The sequence below is a fragment of the Helianthus annuus genome, chromosome 13 (genome assembly GCF_002127325.2).
Source record: "Helianthus annuus cultivar XRQ/B chromosome 13, HanXRQr2.0-SUNRISE, whole genome shotgun sequence".
Taxonomy (NCBI): Eukaryota; Viridiplantae; Streptophyta; class Magnoliopsida; order Asterales; family Asteraceae; genus Helianthus; species Helianthus annuus.
Window position 1 is genome coordinate 86948504 of NC_035445.2, and position 23574 is coordinate 86972077.

General features: G+C 33.1%; 1 protein-coding gene across 1 annotated transcript; it reads right to left on the minus strand.

Annotated features, from left to right (window-relative positions):
* Nucleotides 1–4633: 4633 nt before the first annotated feature.
* On the minus strand, nucleotides 4634–5536 carry LOC110901205 (uncharacterized mitochondrial protein AtMg00810-like). The gene has a single exon (XM_022148048.1). The coding sequence runs from the start codon at nucleotides 5534–5536 to the stop codon at nucleotides 4634–4636; it is 903 nt and encodes a 300-aa protein (XP_022003740.1).
* Between the last annotated feature and the right edge of the window lie 18038 nt (nucleotides 5537–23574).

Below are 23574 nucleotides of genomic sequence, written 5' to 3' on the forward strand. Positions count from 1 at the left end.
CCTCCCCCAAGCTAAAATGCTAAAAACTAAACTCCCAAAAAACCTAAAAAAAATCTAAAAAAATAAAAAAAAAATCTAAAAAATTTTTTTTTTTAATATTTTTTATGCTCAAATCGCTACTTTTAGTGGCCAAAAAAAAAATTTGTGTGATTTTTAGCTATTTTTAGGCATTTTTGGTTGTGTTCACATTGGTTCTCGCGGTTCTCGCAATAAGAGGTGGTTCTCGCATGATCTTCTCCCTATATATATATATATTAAAGGGTGATGGTATCTAGATATTCCTCAAAATTTTTGTACATCTCTCAATATGAAACGTATAGCCCAATACGCTTCCTATAGGGTTTAGACGCATTAAATGTGACACCAATAGGAATCATATAGGGGAATACGCTTCCTAGTGGTACGATGTACCTACTCTCTGACATGTAGGTAGCCCAAAACAGAAACTAAAACGGTCTGAAAAGTGACCCCAATAGGAAGCATATAGGGCAATATGATTCTCATAGGTCTGAAAAGATCTGGTCAGTAATGTATAGGAAACGATAGGGCAATACGATTCCCTGTCACTAAAATATAGGAAGCGTATAGGGCAATACGTTTCCTCTAGTCCCCTAATCCGTTACCGAACTTATCCCTATATACATATACACCTATCCACAAGGATACATGGACAAAACTACAAGAATATATATTTGATGTGCACAAATTAGTCAAATTAAACTAACTAATTTTAACCCTAAACTAAATACTCTAAGTTTTAAATTTATAACTAAGACCTTCTAAAACCTAAACCACACAACAGGCAAGTGTACTGATCAATGTAGTACAGCCTAAGAAGTCTGGGTATCGAACCCACAAGATTCCTAAGAAGCCATTGGTACATCACCCGCTTTTGGAGGCTGGGCAGGAGGGCAGGAAGGATGATGTTGAGTTCCCGCCTCAGCATGAACAGGGGGATCATTAGTATCCACAGAGAGTTTATCGTGCGATTAGGTTGCCTCGGTCAACCAACCCTCTTCTTGATACGATTGTGTATAACATGAATAAGCCGATGCGGCTTCTGACACTGCCGGATGCATGATGACATGTGGTGGCTAATGACGTCTAAGTATATTCCACCCCGCCTACCACCACGAGTTTATCCAGACAGGGGCCTGTTCTATATGCAGCAGCTCGACCCGTCCATGTCATCCTTTACACAGCTCGACCCGTCCATGTCATCCTTTACACAGCCCATCCCGTCCATGCAGGTATGTTATCTTATTTTTATTTCATTTATCTACGAGCAAATTAATGTTATCTAATGATTATTTTTTTAAATTCGTATAGGCTTACGGCCCATCCTATACTCAGCCCGAGCTTTCCATGCCGCATTTCCACAGTCCGGCCAGACCATGCGCTCTTTCCTGTGTCCGACCTTCCCGTGCAGGTATATTATTTTGTTTTTATTTTTAATGATATGTAATGAATATTTTGTTTAAATTTTTATAGGCTCCAGGCACGTCCTATACGCGGCACAGCTCGTCACCCTCTACTAGGTGTGGCTTGTACTTTACGGAGGAGGAGCTCACTGAGTCTGATGAGGATTGATGACGATAGTGCTTTATGTTATTTTTAGATGATGCAGTACTTTACGAACAATCGAATTTAATTTTCAGTATTTGTATTTGTTTAATTTGAATATGTTTGTTTTGATTAGTTATACAGCATGGATATGTTTAGTTTGTTTGGATTACTTAATTTCACTACGTCTTTCATAAAATTTATAACAAAAAAACCAACATCATTTTATAACAAAAAAACCAACATCATTTTATAAAAAAAAAAAACAACTTAATTAATTTAAAAAAAATAAAGTTAAAAAAGATAACAAGAACAATATGTTGCTCTTGAAAAAAAATTCCTCAAGGGAACGTATGACACTATATAATTCCCTTGGTCTCTTGAAAAAAATTCCTTCAAGGAGCGTCTGGCCCTATATGATTCTCTTGATCCCCTAATAATTGGCAGACCACCGTCTGAAAAGTTTGTACTTCAAGTACACATATAGGAAGTGTATAGCTCAATACGCTTGGACCAAGAAGAGTTATATTACCCTATTAGGTTCTAGGGATGTGCAAATAAAATAGGAGATGTGTGGATAACCAAACCCTTAGTAAATATACATAAAGTATTTTGTTTTTGTTAAAGGTTGTTTTTAGTTTTTTTTTTTTTTTCTACGAAACTGCCATGTATTTGCTTTGACTCTGATCATACCAATTAGGAGACTTCTATCACTTGGAACAGAAAAGCTTTTTTTTTTTTTTTTTTTTTTTTCATTTGTCCATATATAATATTGTTTCATATCGTTAACTGTTTTTTTTAATCTTCATTTTACCTATATATAAATAAAATAAAGGGGAATTGGCCTGTAATAATCCCATCTATACCTTATTGGTCATTAATAATCCCACCTCAAAATATTCCCCCCACCAGTCCCACCTTTCACCTATTTTTCCTACAATGGTCCCCCGTTAAAAAAACTTAACGGAGTTAAGCCTTTTTCCAAATTACAAACAGATTTTTTAGGGCTTTTGATCAGAACGACGATACGAGTCCATTGATGTAAAACTTGCCTCGAAACGGTGCTCCAAGTGACTTGATTTTGGTTAATTGGAAATTTAAACACCCGAATTGAAGCGTCGTTTTCATCGTTTGGAGCACCGTTTCAAGGCAAGTTTTACATCAATGGACTCGTCTCGTTGTTCTAATCAAAAGCCCTAAAAATCTGTTTGTAATTTGTAAAAAAGCTTAACTCCGTTAAGTTTTTTTAACGGGGGACCATTGTAGGAAAAATAGGTGAAAGGTGGGACTGGTGGGGGGGGAATATTCTAAGGTGGGATTATTAATGGCCAATAAGGTCTAGGTGGGATTATTACAGACCAATTTTCCTAAAATAAAAACATAAAAACAATTCATATATTAATATGGCTTCATAAAATTAGAGAATAGTTATTTACAAATGGGCTTAACATATAAAAGGTGAGAAGTAAAGGAGAGGATTTTTTTTTTCTATAGTTTAGGAAAGTTTGGTTCTCATCCTGTCAAGTACGTAATTTAGTCCTAAAATCTGAAAAAAAAAATTATTTATTTATGTAACCACTCTAGAGTGATTACACATAATTACTCTACTAGAGTAAATAGAATTTTTTTTTTATATTTTATAATTACTAAACATTGTAATTAAGTAGATATAAAAAATAAAGAAATAAAATTTTCATTTTCCGTATCTAGTATGTTAAGACTTGTATTTAATCTTTACTAATAAATATAACTATACCGATGTAAGTCTGCCAATCATCATGGTCATTAAATTATGTTATGTTGGATGAAATTGAGTAAATGTTCTAGTGGTAGAGGAAAAACCCTTTAGATGTTTAAATTATGAAAACTGGTATTCAATTTAGGGTTTCTTTTATTGAAAAACAAAGACCTCGTACAAGAGGTTAAATACAGGAAAAAGGAAACATTTATATAATATTAAAACGAAAGGTCGGTGGCCACAGTCACCGCCTTAGTTTATATATAATTGATCTTTGTGTAACTAAAAACAAAGTGGCAATGTGCTTTTATGGTTTGTGTGTCACACTATAAAGGTGAGATCAATAGTTCAATACAAGGCCTTATCATTTTTACAAATAGTGTTTTTAATTCATGTGATGATACTTTTCTTTAACTATAATCTTTTTCTCGAGATAATACTCATATTTGACTTGCTAAAACTAATTAGTTACACATAATTATAAATAAATTTATTTATTTAATATATCATAAAAACAAAGGTTGGTATTTGCATTTTCTAAATTGATACCTACACCCTTTATTCTTTAGGTAAGTTACATCATCTTTAACTTGACACTGCAATGTCCGAAGGATTATTATCCTTTTTTTATTTATGTTTAAGCACGTTAATGCCTAAATTACTTTTAAGACTTTACATCGTTATCTAAATTACTTTCACGACACTATACCGCAACGAACGAAACATATTTTTTTTTATCTATGTCTAATTACGTTAATGTCACAAACGTAACGAGGGTGACAAAGTCAAAAACGCGTAATGTCACGTGCAGACACCACACGTTAATGTCATCATCGTACACCGTAGCCGCAAATGCCCGCAATGCTTATATAGGTTACACTGAATTAGATCGGAAACATCGAAACGCCTTATATGGTTAATGAATCACATAACATGTCGCCATCTATAAAACACTAAAATGCCGCCGCCGCAACGCACGGCTATGGCAACAATCTAGTGAAAAAGGAAACAAAATTATCACAATGATATGACAGCTAATTAAAAATAAAATCATAATAATTTCCTTTACTCCCCCTCAAGATGGAGCATGTAAGTTTCGAATGCCCATCTTGACAAGTAACGTTTGGAGTTGCTGAGATCCCAAACCTTTTGTGAGTAAATCTGCAATCTGATCGTTGCTGTTTATTTGCATTGTCATGATTTCTTTGGATTCAACTCTCTCTCGAACAAAGTAACGGTCCATCTCAACATGTTTGGTTCGTTCATGAAAAACTGGGTTGTTAGCAATGTGACGAGCTGCTTGATTATCGTAGAAGAGAGTTGTTGGAGCTGTTAGGATATCTGTAGATCCTTAAGTAACCATCGGACCCATAAGATTTCACTAACGGTGGATGCCATGGCTCTATATTCAGCCTCTGCAGAGGAACGAGAGACTAGAGATTGTTTCTTGGACTTCCAAGAAATAGGAGCACCACCCAAAAGGAGAAGATATCCGGTTCTCGATCGTCTAGAATAGGGGCATCCAAGCCAGTCTGCGTCACAGTAAGCAGTTAAGACGGGTTCGCCAGCTCGTGGGAGTAAAATACCCTGTCCTACTGTTCCTTTTAAGTAACAAAGTACCCGATTTGCAACATCCATATGATTTTTCCTTGGGTTAGCCACAAACTGACTTAACATGTTAACAGCATAAGCAATGTCTGGTCTTGTAACCTGTAGATATAACATTCTGCCAATTAAGCGCCGATACGAGGTGGCATCTACTCGATTCTCCTTTTCGCCTTTATCGAGTTTTAGATTTGATTCAATAAGAAAGGAGCTTGGTCGACAACCCATCATCCCACTATCTTCTAATATGTCCAGAGTGAATTTTCGCTGACTTAGAACCAACCCTTCAGATGTCTTAGCGACTTCGATTCCGAGGAAATATTTTAATCTTCCCAAGTCCTTGATGCTGAATTGTTTATCAAGGTACTTCTTTGTTTGTTGAATTTTCACAAGATTGTTTCCTACCAGGATGACGTCATCGACATAAATGAGGACTGCAACAAAAGAGTTCTCTTCTTTGTATGTGAATAAGGAATGATCGGCCTTAGATTGCTTGAACCTTTGACTGAGAAGCGAAGATGTAAACTTTTCATACCAGTTGCGGGAGGCCTGTTTCAACCCGTAAAGAGACTTTTTGAGCCGACAAACACGATTTTTGTTTTCCATAGAAAAGCCTTGAGGAATCTTCATGTATACTTCTTCGTGGAGATCTCCGTGTAGGAAGGCATTATTTACATCCAGCTGGTGAACAATCCAATCTTTCTTTACCACTACTGCTAAAAGAGTTCTAACAGTAACCAGTTTTGCCACCGGTGCGAAAGTATCATGAAAATCCACTCCTTCCTGTTGGGTAAAACCTTTTGCTACTAGCCGAGCCTTGTATCTCTCAACTTCTCCATTTGGTTTGTACTTAATTTTGTAGACCCATTTGGAGTCTATGGCTCGTTTCCCTTTTGGCAAAGTTTCCAAAGTCCATGTTCAATTCTGTTCAAGAGCCCGTATTTCCTTTTGCATGGCCTTTTTCCATCTTTCATCTTGCACAGCTTGTTTGAAAGTTTTTGGCTCATCATGGGAATTGATGGCCGCCAAAAAGGCTTTATGAGAGCTAGAAAAATTTTTGTAAGAGACATAATTGGATAAAGGGTGTACCGTCGAGGATTCTTGACCGGAAGTGGACAAGGTGTGATCTATTGATGGTGGGAGATCAACAACAAAATCACCTAGTCGTCTTGGTTGAGTTCTGACTCTTTGCTGTCTGATTGGTTGTGGTTCTATATGGATTGTTTCATCTTCTATTTGGTTTTCAGCATGGTGATTTGATTCAGTATTGGCTTCAACCTGATCATCCACTATTTGGTTACTTTGTTGGACCTGGTCTTCATCAGAAACAGTCGGCTCGTTATCATTTATTCCATTTGTACTTTCAACCCGAGTTGTATTATCTGGGTCCAGTGGTTCAGGCCCACTCATATGTGTAGTCTGGCCCAAGATTTCTTGATTGGCTTTATCGGTTTCCTTGTAATACCAAGGAGGGAAATAAAAAAGCTTCTTATTTTTCTCTCTGTCAATACGGTCTGAGTTCCCGAAAGGGAAGACGTTTTCTACAAATTTCACATCTCTTGACACCACCACTTTGTTGCGGGTAATATCATATATTTTGTATCCTTTCGTTCCTGGTGGATAACCCAAAAACACTCCGGGTTTCCCCCTCCATTCGAATTTGTCCCCATTCGTGTTGGTATTTCTAAAATAGGCGAGGCAACCAAAGACCCTCATATGTTCATACTCAGGTTTTTGCTCAAATGAAATTTCAAATGGTATTTTGTTGCCGATGGTTTTCGACGGGAGACGGTTGATTATATATGCAGCTGTCATGACACACTCCCCCAAAACCTTGTTGGCAGATTCGCCTCAAATCTTAGGGCTCGTGCAGTCTCGAGTAAGTGTCTGTGCTTGCGTTCCACAACACCATTTTGTTGCGGTGTGTGTGGGCAAGTGGTCTCGAGAATTATGCCTTGTTTGGCATAAAAGTTGTGCATTCGGTTTGAAACAAATTCTCCCTCGTTGTCACAACGGATTCTTTTAATCAATTTTCCAAATTGTGTTTTGACCATTTTGTGGAAAAATGTTAGACGGTCACCCGCCTCAGATTTGTGTTTTAGTAGGAAAACCCAAACGGATCGACTATAGTCATCCACGATTGTTAAAAAATAGTTTGCCCCCGAAAGCGAAGGAATTCTATATTTTCCCCAAATATCACAATGCAACAATTCAAAACATTCTTTGCTTTTGATAGAACTTATAGGAAAAGGCAATCGGGTATGTTTAGCTTTAGCACACGAATCACAATCAACAGTTTTAAAAGAAGCATTCTTGGCAAAATCAAAATGAGAAAGTTTATTACTAGAAGTATGACCAAGCCTTTTATGCGATACCTCCACCGAAGCCATCATAGCCTTTCTTCTATTCTCCACCATCTTGATCCGGTATAGTCCACGTTCACATTTACCCATTCCAGTCAATTCCCTTGAATGCAAGTCCTGTATGAAACAGAATTCGGGAAGGAAAATTACTGCACATTGATGATCTTTCGTTAAACGACTCACCGATAAAAGGTTACACTTAAACTTTGGAACATGCAACACCCCCTGAATTTTCCTTCCACTTCGTAAATAGCAACTTCCTTTACCCATGACAGATATAGAATCACCGTTCGGGATCATAACAGGAGGTTCACAAGTGGAAGCCATCATGTCTTCTAACCATTCAGCTTGGTACGTTATGTATTCGGTACAACCCGAATCAACTATCCAATCGTTGGATGAGTCGTCTCCCATGGACGTCGATCAGAGTGAGATAGTAGAGTTTTGGATTTGTTTGTCGAGCAGGATAGTAGCCTGCTCTGATACCATATGAAAACTGGTATTCAGTTTAGGGTTTCTTTCATTGAAAAACAAAGACCTCGTACAAGAGGTTAAATACAGGAAAACGGAAACATGAAAAAGGAAACAAAATTATTACAATGATATGACAGCTAATTAAAAATAAAATCATAATAATTTCCTTTATAAATAGGAGGAAGTCATGGGTTCAATATTCTGGGATTGTAATATTTAGATATTAAAAAAAATATAACTCACTTCATCATTTTTCAAAATCAAGATTATATGTATAATGATCTAGAAGTGGATTCACGAAACTTATACATAGATGTGAAAATTGTATACTTTGTAAATGACTAAATGCCTTTGCACTAGAAGTGGATTCACGAAACTTATACATAGATGTGAAAATTGTATACTTTGTAAATGACTAAATGCCTTTGCAAAGGTATCTCATTAAGGTAACCGTTTTCACACTGAAAAGTCATGACCATTATTTCATATAATATCGAAACAAATATCCTGATCATGTGATATGCAATTACATAGAGGTAAAATCCTTATGGTTTGCACCATGAGATCAAATAAAACATTACTAATAGTCACATAAAACATTTTGATTCTATTTATGTTTCCACTTTAGTGAAATCTCTTTGTTTTATTAACCTTTTTTAAACGACAAATTTGGATTATTAAAGGACCATTAGAGTATTATCGTGCCACCAGTAAGGGTGTTCATTGAATGGAATAACGAATTTTCAAATTATTCGAATCGAATTTTTTGAATTTTTATATTTTTTTTTTACCTGAATTCGTATTCGATTCAATTAGTATTTGAAACTCGAATTCGAATGAATTCAAATAAATTCGATTTAATTCGAATTCACCCTAAACAATAAATTATTTTACTTTCGTTTTTTTAAAATACTACAAACTAATTATATTCAATATAAAATATAATAATCTGCAAAATTAATTAACTAACAATATGTCAAAACGTCAAAAATTTGAAGATAAATTGGTTACTAGTAGTGGTTTAACTTAGGCAAAAATTTAAAAATAAGTAGTACGAGCTATGTCAGTAGGTTTAATAATGTTATGAATAATAAACTTATCATTTATGGAGGTGGTTCTTACTTTGGCCATGTTTAGAAGTTATATGTGTGTGTATATATGTTTGTGTGTGTATATAAAAATTATGTGTAAACCGAATTCGAATTTCGAATCGAATTGAATTGAAAATCAAAAATTTGTATTCGATTCTAACTCAATTAATGGACTCGAATACGAATCAACTCGAATTCGAACTTTTTTAATCGAATTCGAATCGAGACGAATTTCGAATTTTCAAATCCGAATCGAATTCTAAACACCCCTAGCCACCAGCGAAACCACATGATCATATCCATCTCACTAGGCATAATGCCTACACACCAATATAGGAGAAACTCAATAAATATGAAAAAAAAAAAAAAACCCTTTTATCGGAATCGAACCCAGGATCTAATGATTCTAAAGTCTTATCTCACTCTAGAAATATCAATAGGATACTGTTTACATGGCTTATGTTTTATTAACTAATTTTTACAACTCGTTAAGGTATATATGGCGTTTGTCGCCACACAGATGACGATTTCAGATGCTTTAATAGCTAATAAGTGTTGAGCATATGACATTATCAACTTAGTTTTAAGTTGGAACACAGATGCTTTAATAGCTAGTAAGTGTTGGACATATGCCATTATCAACTTAGTTTTAAGTTGGAACAAATACCCGCTACATGTGAATTTTATTGTATACACACATCTATAAAATATGCATATATATTATTTTATTTTATCTCCCTATAAATTATTTTATTTCAAGTTGGACAACTTGCATATATTCATCATTGTATGATTACAAGCCAAATTCATTATACACCAAAGGGGAATTATACATAATCTTAAAGTAGAAAGTCGGCGAGTTTGCTTTCTACCAAACCTCCTCAACTTTTCCATATGGCAATTTTAACCCCTTATTATTTTCTCTTGGCATACTAACCCTCTAATATTTAACTAATTTAATTTTTCTTCCATAACACTTGATCGTTATAACTGATTTAATTTTTCTTCCATAGCACTTGATCGTTAATTTATGTTTTAATAAACTAATTTTTTGTCGTCTTTAAAATCTTTATAAAATACCATTTTGACCCTCTCAAGTTTTTAAAGTTTTGAGTTTACCTCTTTCGTTCCTTTACTTTTTAAAAGACACTTTTTTCGCGTGCGTATTTTTACGTACGTGTAGGTATAAATTCGAGTTCGTCTACATTTTGATGTTAACTTTTTTTTTCGAATCGAATCATGTCAAATTAATACATAGTCTTAAAGTAGAAAGTCGGTTGGTTTGCTTTCTACCAAACCCCCTCAACTTTTCCATATGGTAATTCTAACCCTTATCATCTTCTCTTGGCATACTAACCCTACAATATTTAACTAATTTAATTTTTCTTCCATAGCACTTTATTGTTATAACTAATTTAATTTTTCTTCCATAGCACTTGATCGTTAATTTATGTTTTAATAAACTAATTTTTTGTTGTCTTTAAAATATTTATAAAATACCATTTTAGCCCTCTCAAGTTTTTAAAGTTTTGAGTTTACCTTTTTCGTTCCTTTACTTTTTAAAAGATACTTCTTCGTGTGCGTATTTTTACGTACGTGTAGGTATAAATTCGAGTTCGTCTACGTTTTGATGCTAACTTTTTTTTTTCGAATCGAATCATGTCAACTTAATATAATATATTTTTTTTGCTTATTTTATGTACATTTCGGTTGGTCAACGTTTCAGCGTAAATTTTGTTACAAAACGAGTGAGATCAAATATAATACGTTTTCACTCGACGGTATAAATTCGAGTCACTCTACGCTTCGACCCCCCCCCCCCGGGCAACGCGTACAATTTTACTTTGCAAAACACTCATGATGTCCCCTTGATGTGAATGTCTTTTCTTTTGTGGTTTATTTTTAAGCTCTAATTAATCCATTTTGATAATACGTACCATTTTTTCTTTATACACGTTTTTATGTTTTTCTTTTTTTGGTACGATTCCTATATATGGGTCAGGCTACATATAGATATGTTATGATTGTATGGTACAAATTTGATTTGCTTTAAATTTTGATCCAAATGCAATGCTTATGCAAGTTACGTTGAGTTAAATTGGATACGTTGAAACACGATTTTTCATATGGTTAATGCATCACATAACGTTTGGACTGATCCATTCTATGTTTGCAACGAGCCCGCAACGCATCGCCTGCGGGTCATATTACTAGTTTTTTATTAAACATATCTCCAATGCAAATGCAAATATATATATATATATATATATATATATATATATACAAATATTTTTTGGTTAGTTATTGTATCATATTTTCACTCATTACCTATAACTAGATGTGAAACTTGTATGCAAACAAGGATGGTTTTTAGAAATCATGCATACCACATTTTATTAAACAATGAATGGTTATACATTTTTTAAGATCTAATTAAAAATGGATTATAAAGCCATAAAAACGGCATGCTAAACCAAAATGAGATGGTACCAAAAATTGTTATCTATTATAGACAATAGACAACTATAAATTTAGATTATAAGTTAATATATCACTTACATAAGTCTATTTCCCTTGTCCTATTGAAAAAAAAAAAAAAAAAAAAAACAGATTAGCCACCCATTGATAATGTAACATGTTTATAGACATAACTACATACAAAACATGTCTAATAAGCTAAATTACTACCACCGAGGAACCAAATATACAACCACAAAAAACTATCACATCAAACATCGTTTATAAATCTCCAACCAAAGCAACATTCATGAAGAGGGCTTTGTCTTTTTCACGATATGCACAACTTTTGTCAACTTCAGCAACTTAGTAGAGTTGTGAAACTCAAACGAATGTTCATCACCAAAAACAATATTGCAAGATCTCAGATAAGCAGGTCATCCAACAAATCCGTACCTGAATCCAGTATTGGCTTTTTCAGATCTTGTCAACAGCTCCTGGACTTCACCTTTTGGGTTTTGGATTATGATAACTTAAGATAATCAGTACGCAGACCAAGGCAGATGATACATCTGATGGCAGACGGTAAAAAGCAGAAAATTGAATAATGAATTTTATAAAATATTGATATATAACTGAAATTGTTGAAATAACGAAACAAACTAAGGACTGCAAAAACTTATAAGCCTGTGTTCAACTTGTTTAGTGAAGTGTAAGACTAGCTTTGGAGTGGATGGTACTGAATCAAGCTTTTGAACTTTAGACGGTCTATAAGACTTGTTTACCCTGCGCAATGGTCTTGCCAAGATTGCGTATCTTTTCAACATAAGTAAATTAATTTAAACTATAACAACTATGAATTTTTGAAATTTTCTAAGGTTCTTTATTAACACAAACTATATATACAAATATTTTTCAGTTAGTTCTTATATCATATTTTCACTCATTACCTATAATGACAAACCCATGAAGGGGAACAGTGCTTTAGAAGCATTCAAGGAAAATGGTAGTGCCCTTCTTTTTTATGTTTTCCTGATTGCGTATTTACCTGGCACACCCTATTGGCCTTTGATTTTACCCCAGTTTAAAATTACGAGTTTCTTCCATATTCAAAGTTACGGTTTTGTCCCTGGTTAAAAATTACAGTATTGTCATCGCTTTAGCTTTTGGCAAATTACGATTTTACCCCAGCCCAAAATTACAATTTTGTCCCCAGTCAAAAATTACAGTATTGTCATCGTTTAAGTTTTTCTAAAAGGTGTGTGCAGGCTGCTGCATGGCACTCCCCCATTGGCCTGGGTATGTTATGATTTTACCCCAGTCCAAAATTATGAATTTACCCCTTTCCAGATCATTAGATCTTGCAATGTGGTATAGCATCCTCGTCAAATCAGCACAAAACGTCCACCCCTCTCTCCATTTCCTAGGCACCAAGGGGGCATCATAGAGCTTTCGTTGCCCAGATCGCGAGCGTTAAAGGCTAGTTTGGTAGGCACTCAAATTTCCAACCATTGAAAAACGGTAACATTTAAAAAAACTTTTTAATTTTTACTTTTAGCGCTATATATATCCCACAATTTTTATCAAAATCACACCATTCTATGCAACCTTTTTAATACGTAATGCAATTGTTTTTAAATGCAACCTTTTTATTCCGACTTGAATTTACGGAACATATAAAAATTACAGGGGTTGGTATTTGTATGTTTCCTTTTATTCTGACTAGAATGCATATATCACATCTCATGGATGACTTTTTTTTGAACGACTAATTTTTTTAATCCTCTGTTATCTGTGGTACTTGAACCCAAGACCTTCCCCTTCCTAACCTAGGTATTTTAAAGACTTTATATTTGCCAATAGACCACCACCCCATTGGTATCTAATGTATGACTTAGGTGGTGTTTGTTTTTGCTTAAAACATCTGCAAGGAGCCTATGTCTGCAGACGGGCAGACATAAGGCCTTGAAGATTGTTTTTTTTTTAAGAAGATCTGAAAATGGCTTATTTCATCTTAAAAGAAAAGCTATGAACCCTTGCTTCATTTTTCTTCACACAACTCCTTCAAACATCCTGCTACCAACATCTCCAGCATCCTCTTCTTCTTCTCAATTCCCGCTTCCCCTTCACCCACCACCGCTCCCTCTCCTTCCACCCCCTCAAATTCTCCACCAAAATCTCCGCCCCTGCTGCCGGTGTAGCTCCGGCCATCGGACCACCTCCAATGTCCTGATCATCCACCACAGAAAATCATCATCATCAGTCTTTAGTAAATAAAAGAAAAGAGAGGGGGTTTTACTGGAAACCTTGTCTGAAGATATACAGACCGCCGCCGTCGGAGACGGCTCCGGCTCTGCCGGTTCTCTCTTTTTCTCTGGTCCTTACGCCGTCGTCGGAGACGGCTCCGGCTCTGCCGATGTCTCTCCTCCTTTCCTGATTTCTCTCTCATCAGTCTCTCTCTCTCCTTGTTCTTCAGGGTGTCGGAGTGTGAGAAGGTGTTCATGAGAAGGAGAGTTGTGAGGGTGTGGCCGGCTGATTAACCGGCTCCGATCAGTCATCGAGAGGAAGAAGCAGGGGTTGAGTTGATGTGAGTTGGATCATGGATATGTTGGATGTTGAATGTGTAGACATTATCAAGTTATAAAACAAACAGTCTTATATTTTCAGCTTGCAGAGCTTCAAACCACATCTTCAGTTGCAGATATGAAAACAGATGAAATCAGCTTACAGACAATTTATGTCTGCAAAAACAACAACACCTTAATTGCAACAAATTTCAACATTATTATAGATCTTCTCTAAATAGCATAATATATAGGGTGAGTTTCAATGCACACCAACATACCATTCAGAGAATACAAACAAGAAACCGAAATAATCTATCTTTTTATCAACGGTTCATATTTTTTTTCTAAATACAAATATGTATATAATGTATATATTATACCATCAAACTAATGTGTTCATGTCTTTTAAAAATTTTAACCATTTATCTACAAGGCAATATAATCTTACATATACACTTACATATGTATAGGTTCTATATATACACGCAATTTATTTATATACTTTTTTAAAATTTTAGAAGAAATAAATAAACATTGCAGCTCAATAAAATTTTTTAATATATAAAATTTTAACATCTATACATATAATAAAAGAAACCAGTTTGAGGACATATGTCAGTCTCTCAACCACTCTCTAATCATATTTGGTATTCACTTTATTTGGTTAGGATTAATTAAAAAATTAATTTCAATATTATAGTTTGCTTTTATCGGATTTCTAGATTCCAGTTATTCAAAAATTAGTTTCAAAATTATGGTTTTCTATTATCGGATTTCTAGACTCCATTTATCCATTTAAGGAACTAGCCAACGAAATACCATATATTGAAAGAAACAAATTGTTTAAATTACTAAACATTTATTAAAAGTTAGATTTTTACTTGTATTATCAATTATTATTAGATTTCAAATTGAATTAGTTAAATTAATATGTTAAATGTAGCCATGATATTTCTACGAATGTATTAAAATAATAAACTTTCACAGTCTAATTGATTAATTAATTTAAACCCTTAATTAAATCATAAATTTTATCCCAATTTGAATGTCGAATATAATCTTTTCATTTTTTGATAAAATATTAGTTATTATTGAATAATATGTTTGACTATAATATCTTTGTTTCAATAGTTATCTTTGCAATCACCAAATCTATCGTGTATTGATTATATCTGTTAGTTTTTTAAAATAACATTTTTTATTACTTGGTATATAAAATTATATTTATTCAACACCGTGTAATACACGAGAGTCTTATAGATCTAACTTTTTATTATTTAGTATACAAAAAGGAATTTATTCATCCTGTATAATACACAGGGTTTTTATGATTTTATTATTTAGTATATAAAATTATATTTATCAAATCCGTACAATACACAAGGTTATTAATGATATAACATTTTTTTATTATTTAATATATAAAATTACATTTATTCAAGGTGTGTAATAGATGGGTTTTTTTTGAAGATATATTGTTTGATTATTTATTACATAAAATTACATTTCTTCAACCCGTGTAATACACGGGGTTCTAACCTAGTTGGAAAATAAAAAAAAAATTAATTTGTTCTCGTAAAAACCTGTATTTTTTTAGAAACCCTCTACATGCATATAGAAATTGCCATAGAAAGTTTTGTTTATATATAAAATACCACTAGACAAATTTGTTTATATGTGTTTTTTACCGTTTATGTACACATGTTTGAGGTAATTAATATACTCTACTCATGACTTAACTTTATGTATGTTTTTTATATAAAAGGACTTATTCATATATTTTTTTAATTTCAAGAGAGATAAATTGACATTGCATTTCAATAATTTTCTTATATCACTAGAAATTTTAAGATTGGAACAATAAATGATTAATTTAGTTCTATGTGTTCTCGTAAAAACCTTTGTTTTCTTAGAACCCTCCCCTCTACGTACAGATAAAAGTCGTAAAATTAGTTATAGAAGGTCGTACTTACGATGTTAAAACAAAAATATTGAAATTCAAATTTGAGTCGAGCTAAACTTTTGCACTTACGAAAAAAGAGGGCTTTATTACACCCTATTTAAACCAAACTTAAGTGTTCAATATATTAACAACTAGTCTAAGATTCCGTGTGTTACACGGGTGATCTCACAATAAATTTTATTATTTAATAGTGTTGACATAAACACACAAACTTTTAAATGAAATCAACGTTCCATTAGTAAGGACCAAATCTGCAAAATACCAATTTGGTATTTCACTAACTCACTTATTACCCGCATAACCCGGTATTTTATAGTAATCTATGGTATTAGTTTGGTTTGTTATAGTACCATGTGGATATAACAACCGAAAGTGCTACTTCAAATATTAAAGTCGTGATATTCCAAAAAAAAAGGATATCGACATATCTTATTAATCAATCTAGAACCATACGAACGGTATCGTTATCAATTCCATTCTACATACTTAATTACATCATTTTTGCTCGTTACGTTATCGGCGCTCACTATAGCAATTTAATATTTAATAAAAGATATTTAAAATTAAACATACTAAATGCAACACAATGTGTGATAATATGCCAAACACGATTGTAATGAAACACAAATCTTTTAACACAATCTAGCTAGTGAGACCACAAACCAACAATTATAATTCGCAAGCAACATGAAATGGGTCCCACATATCTTGATTTATATGTAAAGATATAATAAAAACTTTATTAGGATGATATAACCCTCCACAATTATATTACCTTAATGAACATCAACATAAATAACTGGAACCTGTTTGCTACCTGAATCCAAAGTGTATCGAATCGCAAGACCCGCATTGTATAGAAAGCAATAACATCAACTTGTGAAGCACCGTATACCTTTACAAAAAAAACATATAATTAAAAATGTGTATATACCTTTTTATAACTGAAGTTACAATCATATATATTAGGTAACAATAATAAAAAATGAACTTACCATCTCCATTTAAAAGAACAATTAAAAAAAAAGTTTTTATATCAAATATGATCATTCTAGGCTATAGATTTGTGTATTACCCTATTTGAATGATGAAAACAATTTAATTCATAAATCTGAATAATGCCAATTGCTTCAGCAATGATAATAGTACCTCTTGGCTCAAACGAACATGATTGCTATCTAAAATAACCTTGTAGATCAACCTGCATATTAACAACATAAAAATCAACTTTTATCTAACAAATGAACAAAACGGCAAATCATTTCATTAAAAAGGTCGGATATTGCAAAGAAACAATATTTATTAACATATCTGATACGCGAATTATAATTTTAAAATGCAGAAAAAGAAGTAATTCAGATCAGTATAAACCCCCATTTTGACCCATTAAATACCTAATGAGTTAAAAAAAAAAAAAAACAAATGACCGCTAATGAATTTAAAAAAATAAAACTAACGAATTTTTACTTAATGTTGGAGGTCATGTTGAAGGGTCACTCCTATCATCGTTCCTATTGTAGGCAAGCTACATTGCACATCAAATTTTTTAGTTGTTCAACTGGACATTTATACTATATCATTTCTAAATGGGTTAAACACATAAATCTAAAAAAAAAGATAACTAAAAAGACTAATAGTTAAACAACATCCAACTCATAGCCATTTTGCAAAGTTCCTGAAATTTACCTTATAATCGGTTTTTGCTTCCCTAGGTCCCAAACCACTAAAACAACAACAAAATGTTCATCAGTTTTCCTAAACTAAAGTAGCTTAAAACTAACCTCGATTTCTGTGCATACCGATTGTTCCATTAACAGAAGTTAATACCAAAGATCAGTTGAACCTTCTTATTCCATGATAAGAATAATATTTCACTCTGTGTAACAAATCCACTTCCCTACAAATAGAGCTTTAGTACTCTAAACATAAAGATAAAAACTAAGTTATGTATACTTGGGTATTTGTAGTATATTACTTCAACCGCATGAAAAAATTAATAAATTATCAAGACACATACATATAGAAATTGTCATAATCATGTTGTGGATAATGACTCGGTAATGTTACCTTTAAAGGTAGAAAATTTGGTTCTGTTGGTTTAGCAATATCCAATATACAGATGTCACTCAATCGTTCAGATAGATTCCAAAAAGCCCATGAGCTTTGTTATTGTTCTGTTCAGCTACCGAGCTCGAAATCCCGAACCCTTTGATTCCAGTTCTGGACCCTTCTAAACATTAATAATTGACTATTGCAACTAAAAGTGATATTTAAAAAAATGAAACTATGTATAGGCATATACGCCTGTATTTCTCAAGTATATTACAACCCTTATGGCTTATTATGAGGGTTTTAACCCAATCGCTTTCTTGCTACGAATTCTATAGTAAAGTGGTATGTCCAATAAATAAAATATTGCTCTATCTGGTGAACTCAAAAATCTTCAATTCTGCAACAATTTAATATTGTGTGTTGTCAGTTTTAGGTTAGGAAGAAGAAAAGCAATAAACAAAGTTCATACCTTTTGAGTTTTAAATTCACATCAATGCCTCGTGTAGTCGTGGGAGCAAACCATTGTATGCTTGTTGCCTATTCTCCTACAGTTGACTCAAGTTTGAATTTTTTACTTTCATGAGGCATATAACTACACAGCGATTTCAAAGGCCAATAATTTTAGATGTCGATTTCAAAAAATAAAAAACCCAAATATAACATCTAACTTTGTATGCCAATTAATGGCTGGTGATTTAAGCTAAGGTCAAAATTTCATCAGCCAAGAACAAAGTTGTATAAATTTTCATAAACAAAAACTTTTCTTAAGACAAACTCAACTCAAAATCCTACGAATTCATCTTCTTCTCCAAGAAATCCTTGTCCTCTTCCCTCAAAGGCGGGTTCGTCCCACCCAAAAATATGTAGCTGATTGCCTCAACTCTTTAAACATAATGACAACATCTCTCCCTCATGTCCCCTGATGCACCACCTCTCTACTATCAACAACCGCACCCATATTTGCGGCATTCATCACTGACAAATTCTCATACACCTGCAAAAACACACTCAAATCCTCACTATGCTATATTTCTCCAAAGCCACCTTCCTCTGCTTAACAAAACCATGCTTATGCATAGCCAGGTTCTCAACCGCACCTTTATATACATCGTGGGAACAAAGCACCCTTGAGATGACTCCATAACCGATCAGATAACATCACAACATCCTTAGAACATCTCAAGACACTAAATTCGGTTTCATTAAACTCCGGAACATGTGTTGAATGTGCAGTAGCCATAGAACCTTCAATCTGCATCCCAATCACATATGTTCACCCACAATGGTCAACCAGTGGTTCAGTATCCATACAAAGTAATGAACAAAAATTCAGATTATTATCAAAATTATAAAATCTCGCCAAGCATATTATCTTAGTTTTTTGTTTAGAAAAAAATTGAAGACAAAAATGATTTTGGTTAGCCTCCTGGTTTGAACCGTTAAACGTACTTGGGAGCATAACCGAGCAGCTAGAAAAAGTCTAAAATATCCAAAACTGGCCTGGAACCTATAACATCTCAGAACCCCTAGAAAATGGTCTATTTATATTGTTTGCCTTGTTTAAAAAAATCCTCGCTTTTTAAGCACCTAGGCCCAAGGCTCACCCTTTGCGTCTTCGACTCCCTCGCTTTTGAATCATGTGACTAACCCTAGTTAAGCCATTTCCATCCCCTCTTTTCAAACTTGCCCAAACTGACACGTTGAATACATTATCTAACCAAATCGTGTAGTTTACCTTCAAGGGATGTCTTGGTCTTGCCATCATGAGAACCAATTCAAACCTTGACAAAAAAAAATAATAAACGATTTAACTATTAGTATCAGGTGATACACATCTGACTGCGAGCATAGAATCTGAATATATTATAGTATCTCAAAAGATAAAATGAACAGTATGTAGAAGCTGTTGTAAAATTTGAAATGATTTTAGTTTTATACTTGATAGAAGTGTAGTTGAGTATATGATATTTCAAGTGTATATTTGAGATGAGTTTAAGATCAGCTTCCAGGTTATGAGCATACCGAAAGGTAATTTTTACCCACATAAAACCATAAACGTGTACACCCGATACCCTTTAAAGAGCCAAAATTATCTTATTACTTTTCTCGAATATACTCATTCTTAAATGCAACTGCGAGGCTTTCATGGGTCTGTGACCAAGAAGAGACAGTTAGTATATTGGTTTTGCACATTTGGGGTCTAGTAAACAAATTAATATAAAAGGCTGAGATGCAAATAGGAGCAAGGCTCTTGCAATGGCCAAACCTGTAACAGGAAACAAAACTGTAAAATGTAAGTGAACAATAATTAGTTAACTTATCCGGAATAAATTAGAAATTGACTCTATAAAATGACCAAGGAGACCGTGAAAACTATAAGTAAACCAAACATGACTGACCAGGGAGCATAGAAGTCGACCAAAACATCCTTTTTGCCATCCAATATAACTTCATTAAAGTTGTTAGAATTCAGAACCACCATACTTAACTGAAGCATATTAAATATACCAATAAGACTTGAACTTATAACCTTTAAATAAAATGACATTTATTTTTGGTTGGCGAAAATATTGATAGTAAGTACCTAAATGTGTTATTGTCTGCACTATGTTCCAATCTTACTAATTACTTCGTCTTGTCCCTTTCAAATGGTAGGTTCACTATGATCAGCATATATACAATCTAACCCACATTCATATATGTGTATGTCTGTATGTCTGTATATATGTATATATACGTAGGAATGACACTTATGGGTCAATTGTTCACAGTTGGTTTATTGCTGAATTTTTGCGAGTTACCTGGTAGAAAATAAATGAAGATATAACATTTTAATAATAGAGATTAAAAAGAATTATGTTAAAATAAACACCAAAAAACACACTCTTTAGATAAAAAAAAAACATATGGAAATCAGTTTTGAACATACCTACTTGCAATTAACCTATAAACTTCTTATTATAAACAACTCAAAACGCTACAAACACAATTGATTGAATAATGAACTGAAACTTGCTGCAACAATAATAAACAATTGATTGATTAAGTAATAAACATTTCAGTACTCAATCCAACAATCAATTTACCTAATCAATGAAATCTCATCAAATAATAATAACCATAAAATCTATAAACTTGCTGCTGGAATAATAGTGTGGAAGTTGGAATGAAACAGAGGATCAAGAAATTTGTATAGACATCAACATAGGGGTATCCAACAATCAATTTACCTAATAAATAAAGTCTCAAGAAATTTGTCATTTTGCCCCAATTAAGAACAAAGCGTATCTGAAAAACATACTACTAACATGAAAAACTATGAGCATACCTTTTCCTTGAATAATAAGAATATGATATCACATAGGCAATTCCTGAAAAGTAAAAGAATATGATATCTTTATAAGAAAATGTTAACGAAAACAATCAGAAAATGTTAATGAAATATACCAACTCAGATTTATACGGGTCCGTCATATCAACCAGAAAGCCACGATCCATTCTTGCAAACAAAAAGTATACTCATTGTCAATACAAAAATCATATGAGTAAAGGGGGAAAACATAAAACAAAACAGAGTTAGGCTTCAGATTTATTTATGAAACAAAAACAAACAATATGAAGAAGAATGAGATGAAAATTAATGACTATTGCAATTACGCTTAATATCAACCAAAAAACAACTAACCATACCTGAATAAAAAAAATCATTGTCAGTTAAGAGATTTATATGAAACAATAAAAACACGTTATGAAGAACAATGGGAATAAAATTAATGAGTAATGCATTGTGGCTTCATATCAACCAAAAAAACACTAACCATACCTGAAATAAAACAAAAATCATCGTCTGTTAAGAGAAAACATAAGTACACAGTAAAATAAAATTACAAAAAAAAAAAATCAAGGATTATGATTTGTAGCAAAAAAAAAAAAAAAACAGAAAATATGAAGAATCACCAGAACATAGATTGAGACAAATTAACTTAAAGTTTATAATAGCAACACAAAACACACAAACTTAGATTGAAATTAGAATAATAAACTCATTACAACCCCATATCAAAGAACAATTAACGGATTAAACATCAACAACAACATAAAAATTGAGACATATAAAATTAGGGCTTTCTTATAACAACTAAAAACACACAAACAGAGATGGAATCCGAACAATATATCAACATAATCCATAATATAAGTAGCAATTGAAAGAAACCACTAGCCGATGATTCAGATTTGAAGACTGATGAAGAGAAACCAAAACAGGTGAAGCTAATTGGCATTTGAATTCTCCAATTAAACATAATAAACTGTTTATACGCGATAAAATTGGACACGTATTCATAGTTTTGTAGAAGATTTTCAAGTAATTGATGATTGATTGCGGTTTCTATATGAAAAGCATATCAGTGGTGTCAAAATTGAATGAAACGTATTGGAGAAGATTTATAACTGTGATTGAGAATTGAGTGAGTTTTCATATAAATCATTTCGCCGCTTAAACAACCAATTCTCTGGCCAAAGAAAATAGCCATATCAAGGTCAAATAGTCAACCATTATTTTGCTTTAGTATAAGAGATAGATTCACTATATATTAATAATAAACACATTCTATTCAAGAAACTAATGTTATTGTGTTACCTAAAATCCTGATCACGATATAAAAACAAGGTTTTCAAATAGCAGAATTTTTTAAAAGCGAATGTTACACATACTCGCTCCTACATTACATCGAATTAATAATAATTTAGTTTGTGGCTGGGATCGAACCCAAGACATCCATCTAAAAGACTTACCTCTACCATCTGGACTAGTCCCAGAATAGGTTTCAAATACCGTTAGCGTGCTAGAGAGCCGTGTTTTTATATTAAGTAGCAGATCAGTGAAGGAATAAATAAATGATTAAGTGTTAATAGTACATACATAAAATTAAAAAAAGAAACACTCAATTCCAAACCGAACATATAGATTTATAAAAACACTCAATTCCAAATTGAATGATCGACTGGAGAAATTTTCTTACACAGGAAAGATTAAATAATGCTCAATTATGAAGCTACACCAATAAATTATTAGAAACTGGATGTATATGTCTTCTGGTGACAATTATTTTAAATTTGAACAATTATTTTTAAATATATGATTCTTTATCTCTATTGGAGAAAACGGAAAGGTATATTTGCTTGTGCATGTCACAGTCACCCAATTGGGAATTTTTTAGTTTAATATTTGCGATCTCTTGTTTTAAAATAATAAATGTAAAGGTTACTAGTTCTGGAGAAGCTGATACTTGCATAAAGAGAGAACGAACTTAAATGCCTCTACATGCATGGTCTACAAATAGAAGGTTTTAGGCCATAGTGAGCGCCATCTATTAATTTACTGGCAGATAAAAGTATGCCTGTATTATACTACGGACGAAGGTGGATATAAAGTCGGCTTTCCAAAGGCTTACTGGACTGGATTCAATGGAGTTGCAATCCCATATGAAATAATACAAAGGTTGGGGTCTTCCATGAGCCCTGACCAACGTCTAAATAAAATTATTTGTAGTCACCCACGTATAAATGTAAGGGACTGAGAATTCATGTAACATGTTCGTTCGAGCTTGAAAAAATGTGTTTCTATGCCTTATCAATAAACAATACAATTAAAACCTATATAAATTAGCAACAAAAACATGCAATACAAGTTGTAACT